At 32.2% G+C, this 23,719-nt stretch overlaps 3 protein-coding genes across 7 annotated transcripts; 2 read left to right on the forward strand and 1 right to left on the reverse strand.

Moving 5' to 3' along the window:
• LOC111415232 (dicarboxylate carrier UCP2-like) lies at positions 1-5,483 on the forward strand. 3 transcript variants are annotated; one of them, XM_023046799.2, is made up of 8 exons: positions 50-203; positions 2,130-2,320; positions 2,422-2,580; positions 2,631-2,749; positions 3,085-3,194; positions 3,644-3,997; positions 4,792-4,933; positions 5,105-5,483. In XM_023046799.2, the coding sequence occupies exons 3-8, from the start codon at positions 2,467-2,469 to the stop codon at positions 5,208-5,210; spliced, it is 945 nt and encodes a 314-aa protein (XP_022902567.1). In that variant the 5' UTR covers positions 50-203; positions 2,130-2,320; positions 2,422-2,466; the 3' UTR covers positions 5,211-5,483. The 3 variants fall into 3 exon arrangements, with proteins under 3 accessions (XP_022902575.1, XP_022902567.1, XP_071054897.1); XM_023046807.2 differs by lacking the exon at positions 2,130-2,320 and having other exon boundaries at positions 1-203; XM_071198796.1 differs by lacking the exons at positions 50-203; positions 2,130-2,320 and adding an exon at positions 550-665.
• On the reverse strand, positions 5,247-23,406 carry LOC111415215 (cytosolic carboxypeptidase 1-like). 2 transcript variants are annotated; one of them, XM_023046780.2, is made up of 13 exons: positions 23,206-23,406; positions 22,569-22,712; positions 22,442-22,521; positions 21,417-21,789; positions 21,122-21,229; positions 18,792-19,665; positions 18,420-18,739; positions 18,207-18,367; positions 18,015-18,152; positions 17,781-17,959; positions 10,954-11,209; positions 5,884-6,051; positions 5,247-5,818 (listed from the first exon to the last, which is right to left on the reverse strand). In XM_023046780.2, the coding sequence occupies exons 1-13, from the start codon at positions 23,228-23,230 to the stop codon at positions 5,702-5,704; spliced, it is 2,943 nt and encodes a 980-aa protein (XP_022902548.2). In that variant the 5' UTR covers positions 23,231-23,406; the 3' UTR covers positions 5,247-5,701. The 2 variants fall into 2 exon arrangements, with proteins under 2 accessions (XP_022902548.2, XP_022902555.2); XM_023046787.2 differs by having other exon boundaries at positions 23,201-23,405.
• Positions 15,845-17,766, forward strand: LOC111415247 (narrow). Of its 2 annotated transcripts, none has more exons than XM_023046837.2 (5): positions 15,845-16,235; positions 16,363-16,545; positions 16,608-16,779; positions 16,832-16,996; positions 17,226-17,766. In XM_023046837.2, exons 1-4 carry the CDS (start codon positions 16,175-16,177, stop codon positions 16,989-16,991), a joined length of 576 nt encoding a protein of 191 aa, XP_022902605.1. In that variant the 5' UTR covers positions 15,845-16,174; the 3' UTR covers positions 16,992-16,996; positions 17,226-17,766. The 2 variants fall into 2 exon arrangements, with proteins under 2 accessions (XP_022902605.1, XP_022902597.1); XM_023046829.2 differs by having other exon boundaries at positions 16,832-16,987.
• Positions 23,407-23,719: the final 313 nt, after the last annotated feature.

Here is a 23,719-nt window from a genome sequence, read left to right on the forward strand (position 1 = left end):
ACATTTCGGCTATGTTCGTAACGGTATAAATACTTTTTCGTCGTAGGTATAGACTCACTTGTTCCGCGAACTTTCGGGTCAATACTTACCCCTACCAGACACGGAAACGGCGCGAGCGCAAAACTGAAAATGTTCTGAACGGTTTATTGAGACGTTTAAAGTGTGCGGTTGAAATTGGTTTTTGGAAATATTCGCGTTCAAATGTAAGTAAAAAAAAATTTGTGTCAAATCAATACGTTTATGATTTAGGCTTATTTTAAATATTTTCTAAATTTTTTTATTTTAAATTTTCTTTGGTTAAAATTTAATAATAAAAAATGCAGTAACCTATTACATCATATTTGCTTGGGTAAGGTTACCATTTTCATCACTTCTTTATTTTTCTTGGTTAATATTGATTTTGAGAATTTTTTTAAAAATCAATAACAATAGTCGCATTCATTTTAATATCAAATCCGAGGCCGTAAACAATCCCGATCGGGTGATCTTTGTGACATTCACTTTCTGCAGATACGCAGCGCGTATTAAAATAAAAAACATTAAATTAGGTTTAAAAAAAGAATAATTATGTTATTTAAACGATAAATGTTTGCGCAATATGTAAATATTTTATGGTGCAAAGTGAATTGGTTAAATAGATTGTGAAAAAATGTCGCCAAATACAAGTAATGTTGATAATTTTGTTGCTAAGAACAATTGACGTTGAAAATTTGTTTTCCGTTTTAGTTTCAATTTATGTTAAAAGTTAGTACATTTTTAATTGTCTATTCAAGGTCTTAATAAAAAAAAATTAGATTGCGTGTTTATATACATAGTAAAATTATAAACCTTGAATTGCAAAAAAAAGTGAATCGAAGGATTTTGAATGAGAACAATAACATCAAACGGGAAGTTTTATTTTGTAGGCGGTTTATATTTGGGAATGGTTGGCATTAAACTTGAGCACGCTTTAAAAATTACCTTCGGCTTTGGCACTAAAATTTTTACCAAAAATAATCTTTTAATAATAGACATAACATTTTACATTATTTTGAATATCGAACATCTTACTAGATCAAATACAAACATTTCTCAGATAACATTTGTTTATTTAGTAGTAAAATATGAATTCTATTTTAAGAAACCTTGCTTCGGGTCAAAACAAACAAGAAAGTTTTGCATTTATACGTTCACTTTACGAAATTGGCTTAGGAAATTTACAACAAATTAATATTAATATTCACGTTCGAGATAAAAGTTTATATTGGATGTTATTATTTTTTTTCGGCTGATCCATTTATTATTTATTGTCACAATGATACTCTCCAACCTAGCAACAAGCCAATTTAAATTTAAAAAGGTTTCAAAACAATTTCATTTAGATGGATTAAAAGTCTAAAGTACAGCATCAACATTGAAAGGGTTAAGGCTGAATAGGTCGTAGATTGATCAATATTTGCATTGTTGACGATCTAATAATAGAATTTACGTGCTTCCCACATACATTGCGCCAAGTGTTTTTTATCAATGAACTCAATATTTTAAGATCTTGATAAATTTTTATTTCTTAGATAATTTGTCACACCTACTTTTTATTTTTGATTCATTTTCAAATTTTTCAAAATTACTATCAAGATATTACGGTAATGTAGTCTAAAAAAAATAATATTAAAGTCTTTAAAAACTTTAAAAACAAAATATTTGCTCAATACAGAAGATGTTATTAGGAAATTAAATCTATCTGCAAAAGGCTAAATACTGCTTGCACTACAAATAAAACACTTAACACTGCTTGCAGAAAAATTTCTTGCTCAACTTCCTTCATTAATCGCACTCCGCAGGATATCTAACACCCCAATCTAATAATAATGCCTATAATGTTGATCAAAATGTTAAATGTGGTTTAGCCAAGTAGCAATCTTCTTCAGAAACACCTCCAATTTGTTTCTAAAGCCATGTTGCAATCTTCTCAGAAATAATATAGAAGTGTTTCGGCCAAGATGTAGTTTTGACTAATTTCTTAATTATTAATTTATCCGCTTACTTTTTTGATTTTTTTTATATTAATATTAAATTTTAGTTCGTTTGGTTTTGACTCCTTTTTGAGTTCTCTTAGTTCTTAAAGTTGAAAGAGTGAATTTCAATTGCAGAATAGTATGAACAAGAGCTCCTCGAGGGTACCACGAACTAGTAACGCTCTGAGGCGGCTCCAAGCTGCCAGAAATCATCAAAATCTAAGGGTGTCCAAGTATATTTTTAATGACGATTTCAGAGAAAGTTTACCTTCAATCCCCAAATTCATTAATAACAGTCTCTCGTCTTTTTGAAAAAAATCAAATTTGTAAGTCGCTAAAACTAACTCATATAATTTTTTTCTGAAATTGGTGCAGTAATAAATGTTTTAATTGTGTTAATAAATTAATTGGATTATATCGTTTCCAGAAAAATTTAACATCAATTTAATTTGGTTAATCTAAAGTGGTCAAAATGAGTAGCTACGATAACGTTTCGATTTTTGGAAAACTACTTACGGCTGGAACATCTGCTTGCATTGCCGATGCCATGACATTTCCATTGGATACTGCCAAAGTTCGATTACAAGTAAGATTTTTCTTAAATTATATTTTTTGGTTTTTATGGAAGTTTTTTAGATTCAAGGTGAAAGGGTAGGGGCCGTCCATAATGGAACCGTGGCTATTATGAGAGCGGAAGCTCGACAACTTGGACTTTTTGGAATGATAGGCACCATGGTGCGTCAAGAAGGCACAAGGTACAGATCTTTTCTTTATTAATTATTTTTATTCAAAGAAAGAGAAAGTTAAGTATTTATATAAAAAGTTTTTTCACCATTCTTTTTCAAATTTCACATTTCAATTTTGAAAAAATAATTTTAGAAGAAGTTTGTTGTAACTCCTCAAATAACAATTTCACCTGCATATTTTTATTATGGAGTGATAAAACGTAAATTTTTAAGTAATATCATGCAGTTGGATTGTTGTTTGGGTTTTTGTGGAAATGTTACAAAAAAGATTAAGGGATTTTGTAAAAAAGGAGTCAAATAGGTTGGGGTAGGGTATAGCAGAGTGTGATGAGATCTGATTACAGGAGCCTGTACAATGGCCTATCAGCCGGTCTGCAACGACAGATGTGTTTCGCATCAGTGCGAATTGGACTATACGACAACTTCAAGGCATTCTACCAGCAGCTTATTGACGGTACGCTTACTGGCAGCCACTTTTGACTGCTGGTAATCGATCGTTTCTGCTTCGATAAGCATACGATGTTTGATTATTTGTACATTTAACTGTGTACATTCGTAGATAAGACTTTTCTTTCGTTACAAAACAGCTCTTCTTCCTACTATAATACCTTCTCACCATTAAAAAAATTACGAAAGAAAAAAGTAGAAAACGTTTTGTTTATTATTTGCCTTTTTACAGTTAATTTTACAATTAATCTTTTCAGTTTCACAAAAGCTTCTTGTGTTATCATTTTTTTGTATAAATTATTTTATTTGTGTTACCTCTGTTCGTCTTTTACTTGATTTTCCTGACAAAACCTAAATCGACTAACATCATTGCTGACGATAATTAAAAAAAACAGTAACTAAAACGTAGCTTAAGCACAATCAAACTGCCTTTCTATTTCCAATGTTTCTTCATAGGCAAACAACGAGACGGAAGCTTGAACGTTGGTGCCAGGGTTGCCGCGGGATTAACAACAGGAGGATTAGCCGTTCTTATCGCCCAACCAACAGATGTCGTCAAAGTCCGATTCCAAGCATCCATCATGGGAACTTCCTCAGTACGATACTCATCCACACTTCAAGCATATAAAATGATTGCAACCACGGAAGGATTTAAAGGATTATGGAAAGGAACTTTTCCTAATGTTAGCAGAAACGCTATCGTTAACGTTTCAGAAATTGTTTGTTATGATCTGATTAAAGATACTATTATGTATAATCATCTTATGAAAGATGGTGTTCCATTACATTTTACTTCTGCAGTTATTGCAGGTAATTAATTTGTCAACAAATTTTTGAAATCACCTATTTAATTTGACGTTTCTTGAAAGTCTCATTATCAAAAAAGATTGATTTCTCCAAAACGGTTAGGATTTGAGAAATGAAACTTTTTGAGGTTATAAAGGAACGTTTGAAGATAGGTTATGCCAAATTTAAAGTTTCCATGATAAAGAATTATTTTATAAACAAATTTTGAAATCACCTATTTAATTTGACGTTTCTTGAAAGTCTCATTATCAAAAAAGATTGATTTCTCCAAAACGGTTAGGATTTGAGAAATGAAACTTTTTGAGGTTATAAAGGAATGTTTGACGATAGGTTATGCCAAATTTAAAGTTTCCATGATAAAGAATTATTTTATAAACAAATTTTGAAATCACCTATTTAATTTGACGTTTCTTGAAAGTCTCATTATCAAAAAAGATTGATTTCTCCAAAACGGTTAGGATTTGAGAAATGAAACTTTTTGAGGTTATAAAGGAATGTTTGAAGATAGGTTATGCCAAATTTAAAGTTTCCATGATAAAGAATTATTTTATAAACAAATTTTGAAATCACCTATTTAATTTGACGTTTCTTGAAAGTCTCATTATCAAAAAAGATTGATTTCTCCAAAACGGTTAGGATTTGAGAAATGAAACTTTTTGAGGTTATAAAGGAATGTTTGACGATAGGTTATGCCAAATTTCAAGTTTTCATGATAAACAATTTGTCATATCATATTTGTCACATTTTGTCATATCTCCTATCTGCTATATTTAGTTAATTAATTTATTAATTTTTAGGTTTTTGTACAACCGTTGTTGCTTCTCCTGTAGACGTCGTAAAAACAAGATATATGAACTCAGCTAAAGGACAATATAAAGGAGCATTAGATTGTGCTGTGAGGATGTTTATGCAAGAAGGAAGTAAAGCGTTTTACAAAGGGTAAAAAATGTTATAGTTATATAAAACATATAGTACGCGTGTAAGATTGGTTGCATAGGTTTAAGGGTTGAATGGATCTTGTAAGTTCAAGGATAACGTGTGTATTGTTCTTAGAGTAGGAATAAGAATACGGTGAGGTTTTGAATTTGAATTTTTCGATCTTCGTTGCAGATTCACGCCGTCGTTTTACCGGTTGGTGAGTTGGAATATAATGATGTGGATAACGTACGAGCAAATGAAGTTGTTCGTTGGGAATCATTTTGGACAAAGGGATTGAGTCTCGATTTGATAAAGGAAGAAAAAAAAATTTAAATTGTTACAATAATAATATTTAATAACCAATAAACTTGAAGAACGACGAATAATGTAATATAACGATAGTATTAAAGAATTCCGGAACGAGTTGTGATTTAAAATTCCTAAGTAATACTTACTCATAGGCGATTATAGATTTTAGGCGTTTTGATTTTATATATTATATTTTATATTATACGATAAAGGTGAAAAATGAAATAAAATGAGAGAGTGAGAGAGAGAAAACGAACACTAAGTCGTGTTTTATTTGCCTTAGAATGCAGATATAATAGAAGGAGGAATGTAAAACGAAAGAAAACAAAACCCAGCGGACGCTTTGTAGGTTTTTTTTCTGAGCGCTAAGCTAAACCAGTTTATAAGTAAGCCTAAATGCGAAGTAAAAAGTAGCAATTAAAAGTGGTACGTTACACGCGCGGCGTCCGAGGATGATATATAAAGTTTTTAGGATTTTTATTAGCAATAAAAATCTCCGTTTCTTGGCTTCACCTCGACATCAGACTCACGGGGCAAACCCGCTAAACTCGTTATAATACTGACACCAATATCACGCAAAATCTTCGTGGTGATTTTCTGGAACAGAAATCCTTCGGTGAGCGACGCAAAAGGCATTAAAAAACGTGCAAATAAGTGAGTACCTTTTTGTCCTCCCCGCAGCAGTACGAACACTCTAAAGTATAGGAACGTTTTATGTCGAATTCCCTCCACATCACAACTCTACAGGTAGACTCACGTTTCCTTTCGATCGAGTACCGACAAAAACTTGGTTTCATATGCCGGTTTGCGCTCAACAACTTCGGCAAAAGCTGAAAACAAATATTTTCATGCAATACAAAAATTAGTTTTTCACTATGAACCCGCGCACTCTTATCGCTCTTTTATTGCCATCCATTAAACTGTTACTATTACTCGATTTAAAATTTTCTATGCGATACCAGATAACAATTGTTCAAGTACTTAACGTAGTTACGATATATTTATGCCATTAAATCACATTTATGGGGAACTATTTTGAATTAATATCACGTTCTGAACATAATTCTTGCATAAAAGTGTATTAATTAAAAACAATAGGTACCATATGCAACTTCCGGAACTATAAAACCATATTTATTAGGTGCCAAATTCTAGACTTCATTAAACTCTCATAGACTAGAGTGCGGGAAGTTAGCCCCCCATTTTTTGATTTTTAAATTTTTTATTGTTGTTCTAGATTGTTCCAGAGTTGTTCTACATTGTTCCAAAGCGGCAAATCGAAAAAATAAGAACTCCGCGAGAAAACCGAAAAAATGGGTTTTTTGGCTAGCCCCCCATTTTTGGAAAAATCAAATTTTCTTTGTTGTTCTGGGTTGTTCTAGTTATTGTTCTAGAAAATCAAAATTATGGGATACATTATAAAATAACTCAATCTTTGTCGATTCAAATTGTTCTAGATGTGTTTTACGTTTAACATGGATATTAATTTTGTAAAATCACATATTTTTTGTTGCTCTAAATTGTTCTTGTTGTTCTAGGTACTTAAAATGTTTATTTAATCACTGCGGCTTTAGTTCTTTTAAAGTTTCATATTAAAAATTAGTACTTACAACAATTAAAACAATTCAGAACAGATGTTATTTTCACTAGAAAAACCTTAAATTTCAGTTATTGTGATATCGGACAGATTTTGTTGAATCACCTTTAATGTAATAGTAGTTTTAAAAAACTAAAAAAATATGGAATAATTTGACCATCCTAATTTTCTAAAAATCACAAGTTTCACCTTTCTCTTTAAACTTATAATAGTAAAACATAAGTTGCGATTTAAAGTGTATAATCTAAGTAATAATAATAATAATGCCTTTATTAATAGAAACAACAGAAAAAAAAAAAAGATTACAAATGTGCGCAGGGCGGAGTTAGGACCAAAAAAAAAAATCAAAAATTTAAAAAATAAAACATAAAACATTCGATCTTGACAATAATACTAATACCAACAAAACAGCCATTCAGAGAGAAAGTAATAAAAATAACACTCATAGTAAAAAAAAATCGAAAATGATATAAATTACTCATTAGCCCCATTCTGGTCACAGACAATGATCTCGCGGAGCCCTTTTTTGAAGGTGCTCAGTGGCAACGACTTAAGAGAACTTGGCAACGGGTTGTAAAGCCTGGGTAAATTAAAAGAGAAAGACCGTTGAAACAAAACCGAGCGGTGCTGAGGTGGAGTAATCAAGCCCTTGGATCTGATGTTCAAATTATGAACATCAGTCCGGAATGATATTTTATTATAAAGATAAGAAGGCGACTTAAATAAAAGTAATTTATGATAAAAAGTTAACAGATGTAATTTCCTCCTGTTAGCCATATTAAGCCAACCCACCTCCTTCAAAAAACATGTAACGTGATCTCTCAAACGCAACCCAAAAATCAATCTCAGACAGGCGTTCTGAACTTTCTGAATACGGCCGGCAGTTACCTGATCCAGACAAGTGCCGTATACCGTGTCGCAAAAATTAAATTGGCTGAGTACCAAGGCGTCACACAGTCTCGCCCTAATGTCCCTAGATAAAAAGTTTTTAATATTATAAATAAGCTTCAGCGCCGCAAATGATTTACGGACCTTTAAAGTAACATGATCCCTAAATCTGACATCACAATCCATTAGGAGGCCAAGATTACGATAACAACCCGCAACGCCCAAGTCACCACTATCCAGCTCAATTCTAAAATGAGAGCAAGCGTTGCGGCCATTGCGTCTACCAAACAACAACATAACCGATTTTAAGGGATTCAATCTTAAGTTGTGACTGGCAGCCATTTTGGTAAACCGAGCAACATCACCCGCAATCCTATGTTGGGCCACAGGAGCATCATCCTGTCTGAAAGAATAATATATCTGAGAATCATCGGCATAAAAATGAGCTTTAGAATATTTGAGACAATTTTGGAGACCAGAAGTATAAATGCTAAATAAGAGCGGACCCAATACAGAACCTTGTGGTACACCGGCCATTAATCCACGGGCAGCCGAGACGATCATGCCACAGGAAACGACCTGTCTTCGATCAGAAAGAAAATTCAATATTAAGGCAGCAGCATTAGTACAAAACCCAATGTACTTTAGAATAGAATCCAAAACTGTATAATTCACCGTATCAAATGCTTTCGAAAAGTCGAAAAGAATTAAAGCCGTAACCATGTAAATAATAAATTAATAAATAAACTAAACTAACAAATAATACAATAACTATTCGATCAGTATTACTATATCAGTACAATAACTTATTCTAAGGTAAACTATAACTAAATAAACTAAATTATGTAAATAAACTAATATCATGGAATAATATGGTTACATCACTTTGCTCATTTATAAACATACATTCAGCAACAGAAGTGTGCGTACAACGAACGTCTCATGCGATAAACTTCAACTCATATTTTTTCTGCATGTTAACAATATATAAATTTATTAACAAAATATAAATCAATAAAATATTAACATTACTTAATAAAAAAAATTTAAACTAAAAATACTTCAAATAATGCCTATGGAAAAATCTACGTACAGATCAAGGCGACTTCTATAAAAAATATATTAGTAGGAGGTCGGATAACCCTTACGTTTAATGACCTCCCTTAAACGTTTCGGCATGGATTGTACTAATTTCTTCGTGTCTTCCCTAGTGATTTTTGCCCATTCGTCAATCATAACACTTTTTAGCACTTCCTTCGATGTTATATTATGTTGACGAATCCTGCGTTCCAATAAATCCCACGAGTCTTCAATCGGATTTAAGTCCGGTGACTGTGGGGTTGTTTTCAATTGTTTTGGGGTGTTATATAGCAGCCAAAGTTTGGTATTGTGGGCACAATGTTTAGTGTCGTTGTTTTGTTGAAAAATGTATTCGGACCCCAAACCCAAGTTGTCGGTGCTTGGCTTCAAATTTTCCTTTAAAATGTCTATATATATAGTTTATGGTCCATTGTGGATGTTTGGCGCACATACATCCCCAAACCATCACTCCACCACCTCCATGTTTTACAGCAGCTTTTAAGTTTTGAGGATCAAGAGCAGTACCGGGTTTTCTTCACACAAGTTGTTTTCCTTTAATGCCGAAGATGCAAAATTTACTCTCATCTGTAACCAGAACTCTATAGGCTTATTTAGGTGTTCTTTAGCAAAGGCGATCCGCTTCTTTCGATTGACATCTGATACAAATGGTTTTTTTCGTGCAACGTCGACCATAAATTGGGCCCTGGCCCCGATGGCTTGCCGGGACACTTTATTGCTAAATGTGCAGGGGAGTTAGCAACTCCTCTATTCATTATCTTCAGCCGCTCCATTGAAAATTCAGTCTTTCCCTCTGAATGGAAAAAAGCCTTCATAACTCCAGTCTTTAAATCGGGTAGCAGACATTTTGTGTGCAATTATCGTCCAATTTCCCTATTATCCATTGTTTCGAAGGTCTTTGAAAAATTAATTTATGACAACTTATATAGCTATCTTCGACCTGCTATTATCCCTCAACAACACGGTTTTTTGCGTGGGCGATCAGTTGAGACGAATCTGGTTGCGTTTGTTCAATACATTCAGGATTCTATGAATAATAACTCTCAGGTGGATGCTATCTACACCGATCTGACAAAAGCTTTTGACAAGCTTCACCATAACATTCTTATGGATAAGCTGAACAAGTTTAACCTATCTAACGGGCTGTCTCTATGGATTTCGTCCTATATATCTAAGAGATTTCAAGCAGTGAAAGTACATTTATTTCAGTAGCTTCTTCAACTTGTACGGATTTTTTTCGTAAGTCATTAAATAATATTTAATTGTGTTGTTTTAGATTGTTCTATGCTTTTTAATCCTTATTGTGTATCCTTATTGTATCCTTATTGTAACTTTAACTTTCAAAGAGTAAAGTGCCCTTTAGAGAATTGTTCTAGTGAAAATAATAGCTGTTCCAGATTGCGTTAGCTATAATAAGTATATATTTGTAATATGGAATTGATAATAGAAAAACTATGGTCACAGCAATCAACTAGACATTTCGGCGGCCAAACCTATTTTTAGTTATAACTTCGTAATGCTGTATCCCATAATTTTGATTTTCTGGAACAATAACTAGAACAACTAGAACAACCCAGAACAACAAAGAAAATTTGATTTTTCCAAAAATGGGGGGCTAGGCAAAAAACCCGTTTTTTCGGTTTTCTCGCGGAGTTTATATTTTTTCGATTTGCCGCTTTGGAACAATGTAGAACAACTCTAGAACAATCTAGAACAACAATGAAAAATTTTAAAATCCAAAAATGGGGGGCTAACTTCCTGCAGTCCATAGATTAATGCATTTGATTTTTAAGGATTTTCAGAATCAAAGGGAGCAAATATAAATTGAGGAAGAGATTATTTTTTTTCTGCAAATGGGTTTGTAATTAATACGTAATACTATATTTGAGGTAAATTAATACAAATTTTTACGAATTTAAGGTGAACAACATTACAATGTGAATTTAATTTATTTTTTTTAAGTTTAATTTAATTTTATCCCCCATTATATATAATACGGCAACTATAGTGGTTAGTTATGGTAATTTATGTAAGAACTTCCCGGAGGTTGGTGGTCAAATAGCGTGACGAATTTTCCACAACCGAACAATGGTACCTACCTTTACCTCATCATCATCTAGTTTAGATCGGATCGCGTCCTTTTACTTACTAAGTACGTCGTATTCGATGAATCATCGTGGAGTTTATCATTGTCATTCCAGCTCTGGCGCGCATTGCACCCATAAAAGAAGAAGAACTTCTTCCTGCTATGACCGTGGACGTCGATGAACGCGAAAACATCACCGCCCAATTGTCGTTTTGCAAATTCCACCAGTTTCTTAGCCCTATACACCTCCGGATGCAGGGTTTCGTTTGGCTTTTTCCAGCATCTATTCAAGTCTTCACCGGCCAATCCACAACGAGCACTACAAAGAAGAAGAATGTGAAAAAAAAGGAAGTGTAGTAAAAGGCATGCAAAATAAGCGAATTTGATTTATAGAACTCGTTTCGTACTATACAATGGGATGGCGACTTAGTTGCATCATTAAAAATAATTATGAGGCGTAAAGGAATAAAGGAGACTGCTTGTAATGAGAGATCTTTCAAGATGCGTCCATTATTCTTAGTCATCTTATGAAAATAAATAAAAATAAATAAGAATGCAAAGAGAAGAAAGTTTTCTTGGTGGTACCGTAAAAATAGGTTTGTCCTATCTGAGATTTTTATGGTTACCAAAGGAAGGAAGTGTTGATGATGTTTGAATACTAATGTTATAGACGATTCATTTGTATGAGGGCCTCGTAGGTTGAGGTGTAGACAACGCTTAGAAGCTTATAGTAATTGATATTTTAATAGGTGTTTGATGCAATAAAATCAACTTTGAAACGATCGGGGAAACAATAAAAATCATCTTTCAAATTCGGGCTTAATTTACAAACAAAAGGGTTTTATATTCTTTACAATCGACAATAATCAACGGCTTCTAATCTTTAGAAAAGATTCTTTTTTGGTTTTTGTGTATTCTTAAAATAAGTACATATTAATGCTGTTAGATTATAAATCATCGGTTTAGCAGAAAGAACATGTGAGAAGAAATCTCAATAAGTTGTTTGCACGATTACGCATATTTCCTGTCAGGCTACATTATGTTTTAAGACACGCTTTCTTAGAAGAATATATAATTAAAATATTCTTCTCGTCGTTCATTTTCAATGTCCAATAATAATAAAATTAATACAATTTAGTTACAGGTAGTCGGTTCATTGATATATATTATTATAAATATTAATATAAAAACGGTTAACTTTAACAACCGGCGCGAAACGTTTGGCACGTTTTACGATCGATATTGTAAAAAATCGTGGAGAGGTGTAAAATTAAGAAAGAAAATTCGAGATGTTTTCAAGACCGTTGAACCTCCCGGAAAAACAGTTACCTTTTTTTATTAGTGGTTTGTTCGATCCGCCATAAATGACCGAAGACGTTCGTTTATGTTAAAATATACGGTCCTAAGTTCAAAGAACCCGACCAAAAGTAATTAATAGATTCGGTGTTGCGTCATTATTAATTTATGGAGAATTCAAAACGACAAAAATTTATGAACTATAATTTTATTTATTGTTCGAGAAAAGTACCCGATACGAATCGTCATCTTAAACCAGTTTTAGCCGGTAATTGTTAAGAACCCGACCCGATTGTTTAAAATAATTTTAAGAGCTTGCCCTTGGTTTCTACCAATTGCCGGATAATGAATATTTAAATGGCATCGCTCACGAGCGAAGGTTCGTGCGCATTTCCCTCCTTTATATTCAAAACGACCAAAAGAAACCCTTTGCACGGTTTCCCAGAAACGAGAAGAAGGAAAAGGATTTTGCTTGATACTTCTTCACGAGAGGGAGGAGACAAAGAACTTCTTTATATACAATCGATTCAAAAAGTTTTTGTACTACACGTTATATTTTGCAACTTATAGTCGAATTTTTGCTCAGCCTTAAGATTAGCCAATTAACTTCAACACCTCGGCCGCAACCAGCATCGACTTAATAGGGCGAAGTTTACATGCACAACCCTATATTTAGCTGAAGTTGCTTGAGGATGGACCTCGTTGAGGCCACAATTAACTTCGTGAGGAATTCAATTAGGCGAAATTCTTAAAATTAGCATATTTTTTGTTCCCTGAAGATACCCTTGTAGGTAAAAATCGGTAATGATAATTACATCTATCTTCTCTACATACATATATATAATTAAGTATAAAAAATGAAATTGTTGATTATTGTGTTATATTAAAAGTAAGTATTTGATAATAAAATGCTTCTTGATACTTCTTCACGAGAGGGAGGAGACAAAGAACTTCTCCCGCTAAACTTCTTTATATACAATCGATTCAAAAAGTTTTTGTACTACACGTTATATTTTGCAACTTATAGCCGAATTTTTTGTTAATCAACCCAAATAGAGATGCTCAGAATTAAGAGTAGCCAATTAACTTCAACGCCTCGGCCGCAAGCGGCATCGACTTAATAGGGCGAAGTTTATATGCACCACCCTATATTTAGCTGAAGTTGCTTGAGGATGGACCTCGTTGAGGCCACAATTAACTTCGTGAGGAATTCAATTAGGCGAAATTCTTAAAATTATCATATTTTTTGTTCCCTGAAGATACCCTTGTAGGTAAAAATCTGTAATGATAATTACATATATCTTCTCTACATACATATATATAATTAAGTATAAAAAATGAAATTGTTGATTATTGTGTTATATTAAAAGTAAGTATTTGATAATAAAATGCTTCTTGATACTTCTTCACGAGAGGGAGGAGACAAAGAACTTCTCCCGCTAAACTTTTTTATATACAATCGATTCAAAAAGTTTTTGTACTACACGTTATATTTTGCAACTTATAGCCGAATTTTTTGTTAATCGACCCAAATAGAGATGCTCAGCCTTAAGATTAGCCAATTAACTTCAACGCCTCGGCCGCAAGCGGCATCGACTTAATAGGGCAAAGTTTATATGCACAACCCTATATTTAGCTGAAGTTGCTTGAGGATGGACCTCGTTGAGGCCACAATTAACTTCGTGAGGAATTCAATTAGGCGAAATTCTTAAAATTATCATATTTTTTGTTCCCTGAAGATAGCCTTGTAGGTAAAAATCGGTAATGATAATTACATCTATCTTCTCTACATACATATATATAATTATGTATAAAAATGAAATTGTTGATTATTGTGTTATATTAAAAGTAAGTATTTGATAATAAAATGCTTCTTGATACTTCTTCACGAGAAGGAGGAGACAAAGAACTTCTCCCGCTAAACTTCTTTATATACAATCGATTCAAAAAGTTTTTGTACTAAACGTTATATTTTCGAATTTTTGTTAATCGACCCAAATAGAGATGCTTAGCCAATTAACTTCAACGCCTCGGCCGCAAGCGGCATCGACTTAATAGGGCGAAGTTTATATGCACAACCCTATATTTAGCTGAAGTTGCTTGAGGATGGACCACAATGAACATCGTGAGGAATTCAATTAGGCGAAATTCTTAAAATTATCATATTTTTTGTTCCCTGAAGATACCCTTGTAGGTAAAAATCGGTAATGATAATTACATATATCTTCTCTACATACATATATATAATTATGTATAAAAAATGAAATTGTTGATTATTGTGTTATATTAAAAGTAAGTATTTGATAATAAAATGCTTCTTGATACTTCTTCACGAGAGGGAGGAGACAAAGAACTTCTCCCGCTAAACTTCTTTATATACAATCGATTCAAAAAGTTTTTGTACTAAACGTTATATTTTCGAATTTTTGTTAATCGACCCAAATAGAGATGCTTAGCCAATTAACTTCAACGCCTCGGCCGCAAGCGGCATCGACTTAATAGGGCGAAGTTTATATGCACAACCCTATATTTAGCTGAAGTTGCTTGAGGATGGACCACAATTAACATCGTGAGGAATTCAATTAGGCGAAATTCTTAAAATTATCATATTTTTTGTTCCCTGAAGATACCCTTGTAGGTAAAAATCGGTAATGATAATTACATATATCTTCTCTACATACATATATATAATTAAGTATAAAAAATGAAATTGTTGATTATTGTGTTATATTAAAAGTAAGTATTTGATAATAAAATAGTAATATTAGTAGTACAAAGACATTTTTTAATGGAGTGTAAACAATTATAGGAGGTCAACGATACCGGCTGCAACCGAACGATCTTCACGGTCGCAATCCTGAACTTGAACGTGTCTAGAAGGCGGGAAAATTCGAACCGCAAAGTCTTGAAAGTGGGGTAAAAGAGCAGAGAGGAAGATTTGACGCGAAGAGTCCGTACACTATCTTTAGGCTCCTACTACATTTTAATACCCGATGTACGCGCGGTATATAAATAGATCCAAACAGAACAATAAAATGAAGAGCCGGTTTAAAATTATATACTATACCAACAATTCCAACAAGGTCTCTGAGCGGCGAGGCCCCATTCCTCGAGCCCGATCAGATTAACACTGTTTTAAGGCGAAAAGGGGACGTTTCGACGAAATCCGCCTTTTGTCGTCGCTTCGATTCTCTTTCACACTTACTACACGTCCAAAGCCAAGTCACGACCCGGCGAAGATCGAAAAAATGTAATTTACATTCCATCTTCTTTGCGCCGGTCGTTGCCTTCATCGCTTAGAACATCTCGAAAGCACAAGTGAATCCGATCACCGAAAAGAGATCGATCGTAAAAAGTGAAATCGGGCGGTAACAAGGTTTGAAAAGAAAGAAAAAAAAACCGTATAATTTGTTTAATAAGTTGAGTCATAAAACTGTTTAAGATTAAAATAGTAATATTTTGAAGATATAAAATATATATAGAGTTGATACAAAAGATATAGTGAAGTTGTAAAATAAGGAGGTGTAGTCAGAAAGACATAAAGAGTAGTACATCATCCCATAACCACCGCGAAATAAAACCACCGAGCGCGTAAGGTTAACCAGGTATATTTGCAACGGCCGGGTCGCAGGGAGATAAAATGCACGTGCAAAGTACAAAATCGCGAATGGCCGGCCGGTGAGGGGCAATTATCAGGCCGCGACTTTTGCGAGTAGAAATTTATAATCTCAAATTTACGGTCCGGCAATTTACGATTGTTTTTTCCGAGCGGCGCCGCAGCGCCACAGGTGAGGATCTAGCGGCGACCACCATTAGATCTTCTTCTTCTTGCGGCCGTCGGAGAAGAAGGAAAAAATCACCAGAACCAGGGGCGGCGGGGGGTGCATCCGGTAGACCGTGCACAAAACTAAAGACCGCCGCTCGGCGCCTTTAGTTCGCGACCAGACGCCAACCGAACATCACAAACCACAGAGATCTACCCGCAAACATGAACGTAGCCGGTGCCGCATCTACCATACTCCTATTCATCTTCATCACCACTACAAATTGTAAGTAACTAATAAATCATAATTCCGTTCCGTTCCCCTTTCTTCAATTTATTCTTTAATTCGTTCGTTAAATTGTCCTCGTCCGTTTAAACTTAATAAAACCTTCAAATAAATCTCATCCTTTTAGGTCAAAGGATAACCACCATCCAACTTGATGGAGTCCAATACTTCGTGAGTCGCATGAATCCTTATTCGCCGGAGTTGAACTTCTTCCTCGCATACCAATACTGCAGATCTCTCGGGCTACAACTGGCTTCATTTGAAACAAAGGAGAAGGCCCTATCCATAACCCAGTACCTGAAGAATGCCGGTAAGGTTTTATTACCTTTAGCGAATCTCGAAAGCCGCAACGAGCTTGGTTTTCTTTTTAAGGGTATCAAAAGTATGACTTCTGGACATCGGGCAACAAGTTGGGCACCGACATGTATCTTTGGATGAGCACCGGTCTTCCTTTCAACGCCACCTTTAATCTTATGCGAGGTTCCGATACTATCCCAGATATTCCTAATGGTAGTACCAGTCCGCAAAGAACTGCCAGAGAAAGGTATGTTTGCCAAAAAAATGTTTTTCTTAAATAATTTTTGTTTTAACTCTAGTGGTGATAGCGGTTGTTCAAATGGTTGTGTAGCATTGAAAGCACCCGATTTTACATGGGATACAGATGACTGCACGTCCATTAAAGACTTCATCTGCGAGCAAACACGATGCTATTATTACAATTATGGTTCGATACCGGTGTCATCGTCCCAGGGGTAAGAAAGGTGAGCCCTTTGCCATCCCACCAGGGGTCTTTCCGTTTGGATATGTTTTCCAATGTGGACCCAGGTGGGAAGTCGCTGTGGTGGTCGGGCCTAACGCTTAATAACCTTATTTTTCTACAATTTTTAAAAATATTTTCTGGGAAAATTGTAGATCTGCTTAAAAATGCTTTAGTTTTTCTTCGATAGCACTCCCATCCTTAACAAATAAATTTCCATTTTGTTCGTACAGAGTCTCCTATACCACAACGTCAACAACCGTAAAGTCTATTTTGTCGTCGGAAAGGGTAAAAGTGTTCAATGAGTTTTCTAGCAAGTACAGGAGGACGGCTTCGACCAAGGACGGCAACTTGGCTTTACCTCGTAGTCCGAAGCAAGACGTGGACATCGACCAGTCGACAAACGGGCCATACGACAGCAATTTCCACGTCAATGCTGAGCTTCAGGACGACCCGTCGGCTTCCATCGCGGAGGGATCCAAAAACGAAGAGGATCATGCCTCCACTATTGAACCCGACACCGTCACCATCTTGGCCCGTTCACTCTCATCCGTCCAATAAGTTAGTTACGACCCCTTATTTATGTACTTCATCATTAATCGCCTAGCATAAATAATCGTTTTGCAATTCATTCCATTTTGTAAAGTAAGTTTTGAGTTTTAGTAAGTTGTAGTAAGATTTAGTGTTCCGTAGCTTTACATTTTATTTTTTATTCCTAGTTATTATGTACCAAGTGAATCGTGAGATAATAAACATTTCTTTTTTAACATAGAATCATTTTTACTTACTTTCCAAAAATTACTCCTTCAGGATTTAGCATTGGAATTATTTTAAACACGTATTTTTCACGAGCAGCTCGAGATATTTCATTATCTTCCAGCAAAAATCGTATTATTCCGTCCATAATCCATGAAGAATTACTTTCGCAAGGATGAACACGGGCTGTTATAAATATTAAACGCCTTTCCTACAGAAGAATTGAAATATTTATGATTGTCTTGCCCGATTTATGATTTACTTACTTGAATACAATGAGAACTCGTTAATGGCGCACTTATTGTTATTAAAGGAACCTCGTTTGAACCATTAACCGTTAATGATAATTTGTCAACTCGACTATAAATGGAATTTTTAATGATGCTGCAAGGGTAAATACTCATCTAAAAGATAATTAAACTAATTAATCTTGATTTTAATTAAAAACTTAAACATACCAATAGCCTTGTATAAGTATAGGGATAATGGTACGCTAAATAACAATAATCTCCTTCAAACGGGAAACTAATTTTAAAAGATAAACTCCTATATTGCTTCCCATCCACTGTTTTATATTCGTTACCATAATAAATAATTTCATCTCCATATTTTCTCCAACCTACAAAGTAAACGCATTAAATTAAATTAATTTAAAAAAATTTTATACTTGCCCTTATCGTTTGTAATAAAATCTAAACAAGAAAAAAAGACTGGTTGCATTCCGTAGTTAAATTGGCTGTTGGCCTTTTGGAAATTAATAACGTTGAAGGTGTACCAAGTGTCCGGGCGCATATTGCTTATTTGGAAGTAAAACCATTGAAGACCTCCACGAGTGTTAACGTCCGGACTTAAAAAAAGATTATACTCAGTCCAACCGATCTGCTCAACTTTGCGCAAGTTTCCACATTCGAATCGAGACTCGAAACGCAATGTAGTGACCTTGTTTAAAACTTTTAAACCATTTCTTAATTTTTCTTTGATAGTCTCCACACTACAACGCATTTAATATGCAATTAATTTTTAATTGATATTAATTAACTTACTTCGGGACATCAATTTTATCATTTTCTGATAAATTATCTAAATCATAAACAGTTTTTCTTAAAAACGTATGTTCGTATTTTAATTTTTTTAATTTTCTAATTAAATTATCGTTTGTAAAATGGTTTATAATCGGATCAATAACTTCGTCGGACTCATCATCGGCCCCAACGTAATCAGGAAAAGCTAACCGATTAATTTTTTCATTCCGTTTAACTCGGAGTGAAATCTCGTCGATCATTTCTTTCCCGCTATTTTTTATGTCATCAAATATTTTAAGCCCGTTATTTTTTGAATCGTTTTGAAAATATTCCGCGAAGTATTTTTTCGTTAAATCGACTCCATCGATATCTTCCATGCGAGATTCATCCTCAAAAGAATCATCCTCGGTATCGTCGATTTCCGAGGTTGAATCATCGACTTCTGAAAAATCGAAATCTTCATCTGAAACACTTTTTTCGCGGCTTTTTGGCGAACTACACCCATCTTCTTCATCACTTTCATTTTCGTTGTCACTTTCATCGGAATGATCAAGATCTACTTTTTGGTACTCTTTGGGAAGTTTTGCATCGATGTTTAACGGTTTTACTTCGTAAGTTATTTTATTAACACCTCGATGGAGAATTGTGAAACCACGTATTAAAATTAATCTCATTTTAAGTTCTTCTTGTTTATCATTTTTTGTTACAAATTCTAAAAGATTATTCCATAACAATTGTTTGCTTATTGCGTCAATTCCTGAGGAAGTTTTTGTTATTTTGTATAAAACTCCCATTAAGTATTTTTTGTAGATTAATTTTTCATTTGGTGTGTTTAATATATTCAAAATGAATATGTAGATTTTGTCGGATCGGCTTAAAGTTTCAATTGCTTCAGCTACAAAATTTTTGGTATAAAAAACATAAAAATATATAAAAAATATATATATTTTATGAAATATATATATAAAATATATATTTTTTGTAAAATATTTATAAAATATACAAAATGTATAAAATGTTTAATATAAAAAACAAAAAAATATATATATTTTATAAAATATATATAAAAAAGGACATATATTTTATAAAATATACAAAATGTATAAAATGTTTAATATAAAAAACAAAAAAATATATATATATTTTATAAAATATACAAAATGTTTAATATAAAAAACAAAAAATATATATTTTTTATAAAATATACAAAATGTTTGATATAAAAAACAAAAAAATATATAAAAAATATATATATTTTATAAAATATATAAAAAAAGGACATATATTTTATAAAATATACAAAATGTATAAAATGTTTAATATAAAAAACAAAAAAATATATATATATTTTATAAAATATACAAAATGTTTAATATAAAAAACAAAAAAATATATATTTTTTATAAAATATACAAAATGTACAAAATGTTTGATATAAAAAACAAAAAAATATATATAAAATATATATATTTTATAAAATATATATAAAAAACTTACGTGTTTTTGTCATTAATTTTAAAATTGGTACAATTATAGAAAATATATATATTTTTTATATATATTTTATAAAAAATATATTTTTTTGTAAAATATTTATAAAATATACAAAATGTATAAAATGTTTAATATAAAAAACAAAAAAATATATATATTTTATAAAATATATATAAAAAAGGACATATATTTTATAAAATATACAAAATGTATAAAATGTTTAATATAAAAAACAAAAAAATATATATATATTTTATAAAATATACAAAATGTTTAATATAAAAAACAAAAAAAATATATTTTTTATAAAATATACAAAATGTACAAAATGTTTGATATAAAAAACAAAAAAATATATAAAAAAGGACATATATTTTATAAAATATACAAAATGTTTAATATAAAAAACAAAAAAATATATATTTTTTATAAAATATACTAAATGTATAAAATGTTTGATATAAAAAACAAAAAAATATATATAAAATATATATATTTTATAAAATATATATAAAAAACTTACGTGTTTTTGTCATTAATTTTAAAATTGGTACAATTATAGAAAATATATATATTTTTTATATATATTTTATAAAAAATATATTTTTTTGTAAAATATTTATAAAATATACAAAATGTATAAAATGTTTAATATAAAAAACAAAAAAATATATATATTTTATAAAATATATATAAAAAAGGACATATATTTTATAAAATATACAAAATGTATAAAATGTTTAATATAAAAAACAAAAAAATATATATTTTTTATAAAATATACAAAATGTACAAAATGTTTGATATAAAAAACAAAAAAATATATATATTTTATAAAATATATATAAAAAACTTACGTGTTTTTGTCATTAATTTTAAAATTGGTACAATTATAGCTAATTTGTTGGTTTGGGTTAATAACGAATTAAAAAATTGATCGGTGGCTAAAATATTTATATTTTTTTCTAAAAACAAAATGAAAATTGTTATAAAATTATTTTTTATAGAATAAAATTAAAAAATATCAGCTGCGAATAACCACAGAAAATGTTATATATAAATGAACCGACTTTTTTTTAAATTTTACTTTAATAATAAAATGTTTTAATTGATTATTCGTAACATTGATAAAAAAATTTAATGAAAACTTACTATTTTTTGCAAGATTTTTTATGAGTGGTAACAAAATTTGAAAAAGATCCTTTTGGTTGCTATATTCAAAAATTAAGTCGCTAATAAAATTGACGGTAAAATTGGTGACGTAAGAAATTTGATTATTTCCTTTTTTAATATAACAACAGTTGATGATTTTGATGATTTTAGTAAAAATCTCGTGAAAGTTTGACGTGTCTTTGTAAAAAAAGTAGACGGTTTGGGCGCATTCTAAGATGTTTTTGAAGTTGTGGGGATCCCAAAAAGTTTTTCGAATGGCTTTGCGTTCATTTTCGGAAACTAGTTTGTTCTTGATAATTAATCTAAAGAGAATTTCTGTTGAGTAAGTAGTGATTTTAAAATTTCTCGAGTTCTAAAAAAAAAGTGATAAATAGTTATTAAATGATTAAGAGTGAGTTTGCAATTAGGTACGACACGAATGTCCTCGCATTGTGGTCACTTGTCATCAACACATGGTCTATGCTAGTTATTTTGACATTTGTACTCAAGGACAAGGTCCATTGCCAGATACTTATATAGGTTTTGATTTTAACGAGTTTTTCTCGGCCAAAAGGAAAATAAGTTGGCAACGATTCCATTTCACCCATTATTATTCTTTTTGGAAACAAAGTCTCCTTTGTTTTCTGTGTTATTTTTAGATTTTTTGGACATTTTCCCGGCGCGGAAATCTAGCGGTTGAAATTGCAAACTTTAAAATAGATGTAGTACGATCAATCGGACACGACTTGCTTTCAATATGACGTGCGGGCACAACAACCACCGAGTCTTGGATCGTTTCCAACATTTCCACGTGTTCCAAACATTGAATAGCAGCTGCTATTCTGTCATTAGTGTCATTACCTACACTAAACTCTCGGCCTAAATCTCATCAAATCGAGCGAAGATGTCAAATGTTCCACGCTAAATCGCGTGTCATCGTGAACAATTTCTATTTTCTTTTTATTTTATTTTATATTATTTTGGCCAAGTGACCACGTTGCTTATTTTGTTCCGCATTAACTTACTTTTATTATTTCTACCAAGAGTGTTGGCAAAATTGGATGATTACATAAATATTTTATTGAAAATTGTGCTATAGGAAATACTAAAAAAAAAGTTACAATCAAGTATTCAATTTGGCAAAAAACTTACATTTAGCAGTTTGTTTATAAGAAATAAGCATAGTAATTTTATATAAACATTTTAAACTTTCTGTGTCATTTCTAGGACTTGGTACATTTAAATTTTTTACGATAATGAAAAGATTATCGCAATCCCTTATAACACTTCGTTCACCTGCAAAGTGGTAAAGAAAACGGTAAATATTTGGCTTCCTCGAATAATCGAGTTGTTTTTGGACATTGTCCAAATCAGTTTACTCGGTTTATGGTTTTGTGGTGTCAACGGACTATTAATATTTAAAAGATTTAAAAAGAAATCAAGACAACACGGGGAGTTCAGTAAACCATTCTTGGTCGAATGCAAAACGAATTCATCTCCTCCGCGAAGAAAGCCGCCGTTGGCCGTAATTCTCGCGAGAAGAGCCTTTTTTCAAAAAGTCGTGCTTGAAGCACCGACCTCAAGGTCGCGCCATCGAGGCTCTTCTTAAAAGGATGCATACATTTTCGTTTATTTTTTTTTGTTAACGGCCATCGCGTACCAAAAACAAAACGTGCACCGCGAGATTAAAAGCTCGTAACAAAAAATAATAAGAAAAAGTGATCAAATGATATCATGCAAAAATTATAATTATTAAAACAAAAAAAACATTGGGATTGCGATACTTTACACTCATCCGTGCACATTCTGGCCATTATTTCGGGTAAAGCCGGAAATTAGAGCGAAGAGTGAGATACCCGTTTGGCCTCACTGGCCGCCGAAATATACACTGAATTATGAGTTAGATGTGTGGTGCTTCTCGTTGAGATATTAGCAAAGCGAGTGCGCACTGTTGTTACCGCTCGAAATATTCCGGCACATGCACGGACGATCCGCTCGCGGCCGCGGACATTTGAAAAATCGCACCACCAGCTGACATTTTGCCTGTTACAAGAACGTGGGTGATTATTTATTTATGATATCTACTTTGAATTTAAACTTATTTGTTGCCAAATTACATCATTTACTAGAATAAGAATAAATAAAACATTTTACTATTATTTACATGATACAGATTTCGGACGATTCGTTCATCTTCAACCTTATTAAGCTATAAATAAGGTTATTTAAGCAATTAATTTTAATTTTGTTCAAATTATATTTATGAGAAATATAAATTGATTAATGGATTCTATTTGAAGTTT

This window comes from Onthophagus taurus, chromosome 8 (genome assembly GCF_036711975.1).
Source record: "Onthophagus taurus isolate NC chromosome 8, IU_Otau_3.0, whole genome shotgun sequence".
Taxonomy (NCBI): domain Eukaryota; kingdom Metazoa; phylum Arthropoda; class Insecta; order Coleoptera; family Scarabaeidae; genus Onthophagus; species Onthophagus taurus.

Excerpts from the sequence above, each read along its gene's own strand:
- LOC111415247 (XM_023046829.2), top strand. The coding sequence starts at position 16,175 with ATGAACGTAGCCGGTGCCGCATCTACCATACTCCTATTCATCTTCATC. Across the intron at positions 16,236-16,362 it reads CTTCATCACCACTACAAATT|GTCAAAGGATAACCACCATC; the intron begins GTAAGTAACTAA and ends TCATCCTTTTAG. Across the intron at positions 16,780-16,831 it reads CAAAGAACTGCCAGAGAAAG|TGGTGATAGCGGTTGTTCAA; the intron begins GTATGTTTGCCA and ends TTTTAACTCTAG.
- LOC111415215 (XM_023046780.2), bottom strand. The coding sequence starts at position 23,230 with ATGGCCAGAATGTGCACGGATGAGT. Across the intron at positions 22,522-22,568 it reads TTATAAACAAACTGCTAAAT|TATTTCCTATAGCACAATTT; the intron begins GTAAGTTTTTTG and ends CTTTTTTTTTAG. Across the intron at positions 18,368-18,419 it reads TTTTATTACAAACGATAAGG|GTTGGAGAAAATATGGAGAT; the intron begins GCAAGTATAAAA and ends TTTACTTTGTAG.
- LOC111415232 (XM_023046807.2), top strand. The coding sequence starts at position 2,467 with ATGAGTAGCTACGATAACGTTTCGATTTTTGGAAAACTACTTACGGCT. Across the intron at positions 2,581-2,630 it reads CTGCCAAAGTTCGATTACAA|ATTCAAGGTGAAAGGGTAGG; the intron begins GTAAGATTTTTC and ends GAAGTTTTTTAG. Across the intron at positions 3,195-3,643 it reads CTACCAGCAGCTTATTGACG|GCAAACAACGAGACGGAAGC; the intron begins GTACGCTTACTG and ends GTTTCTTCATAG.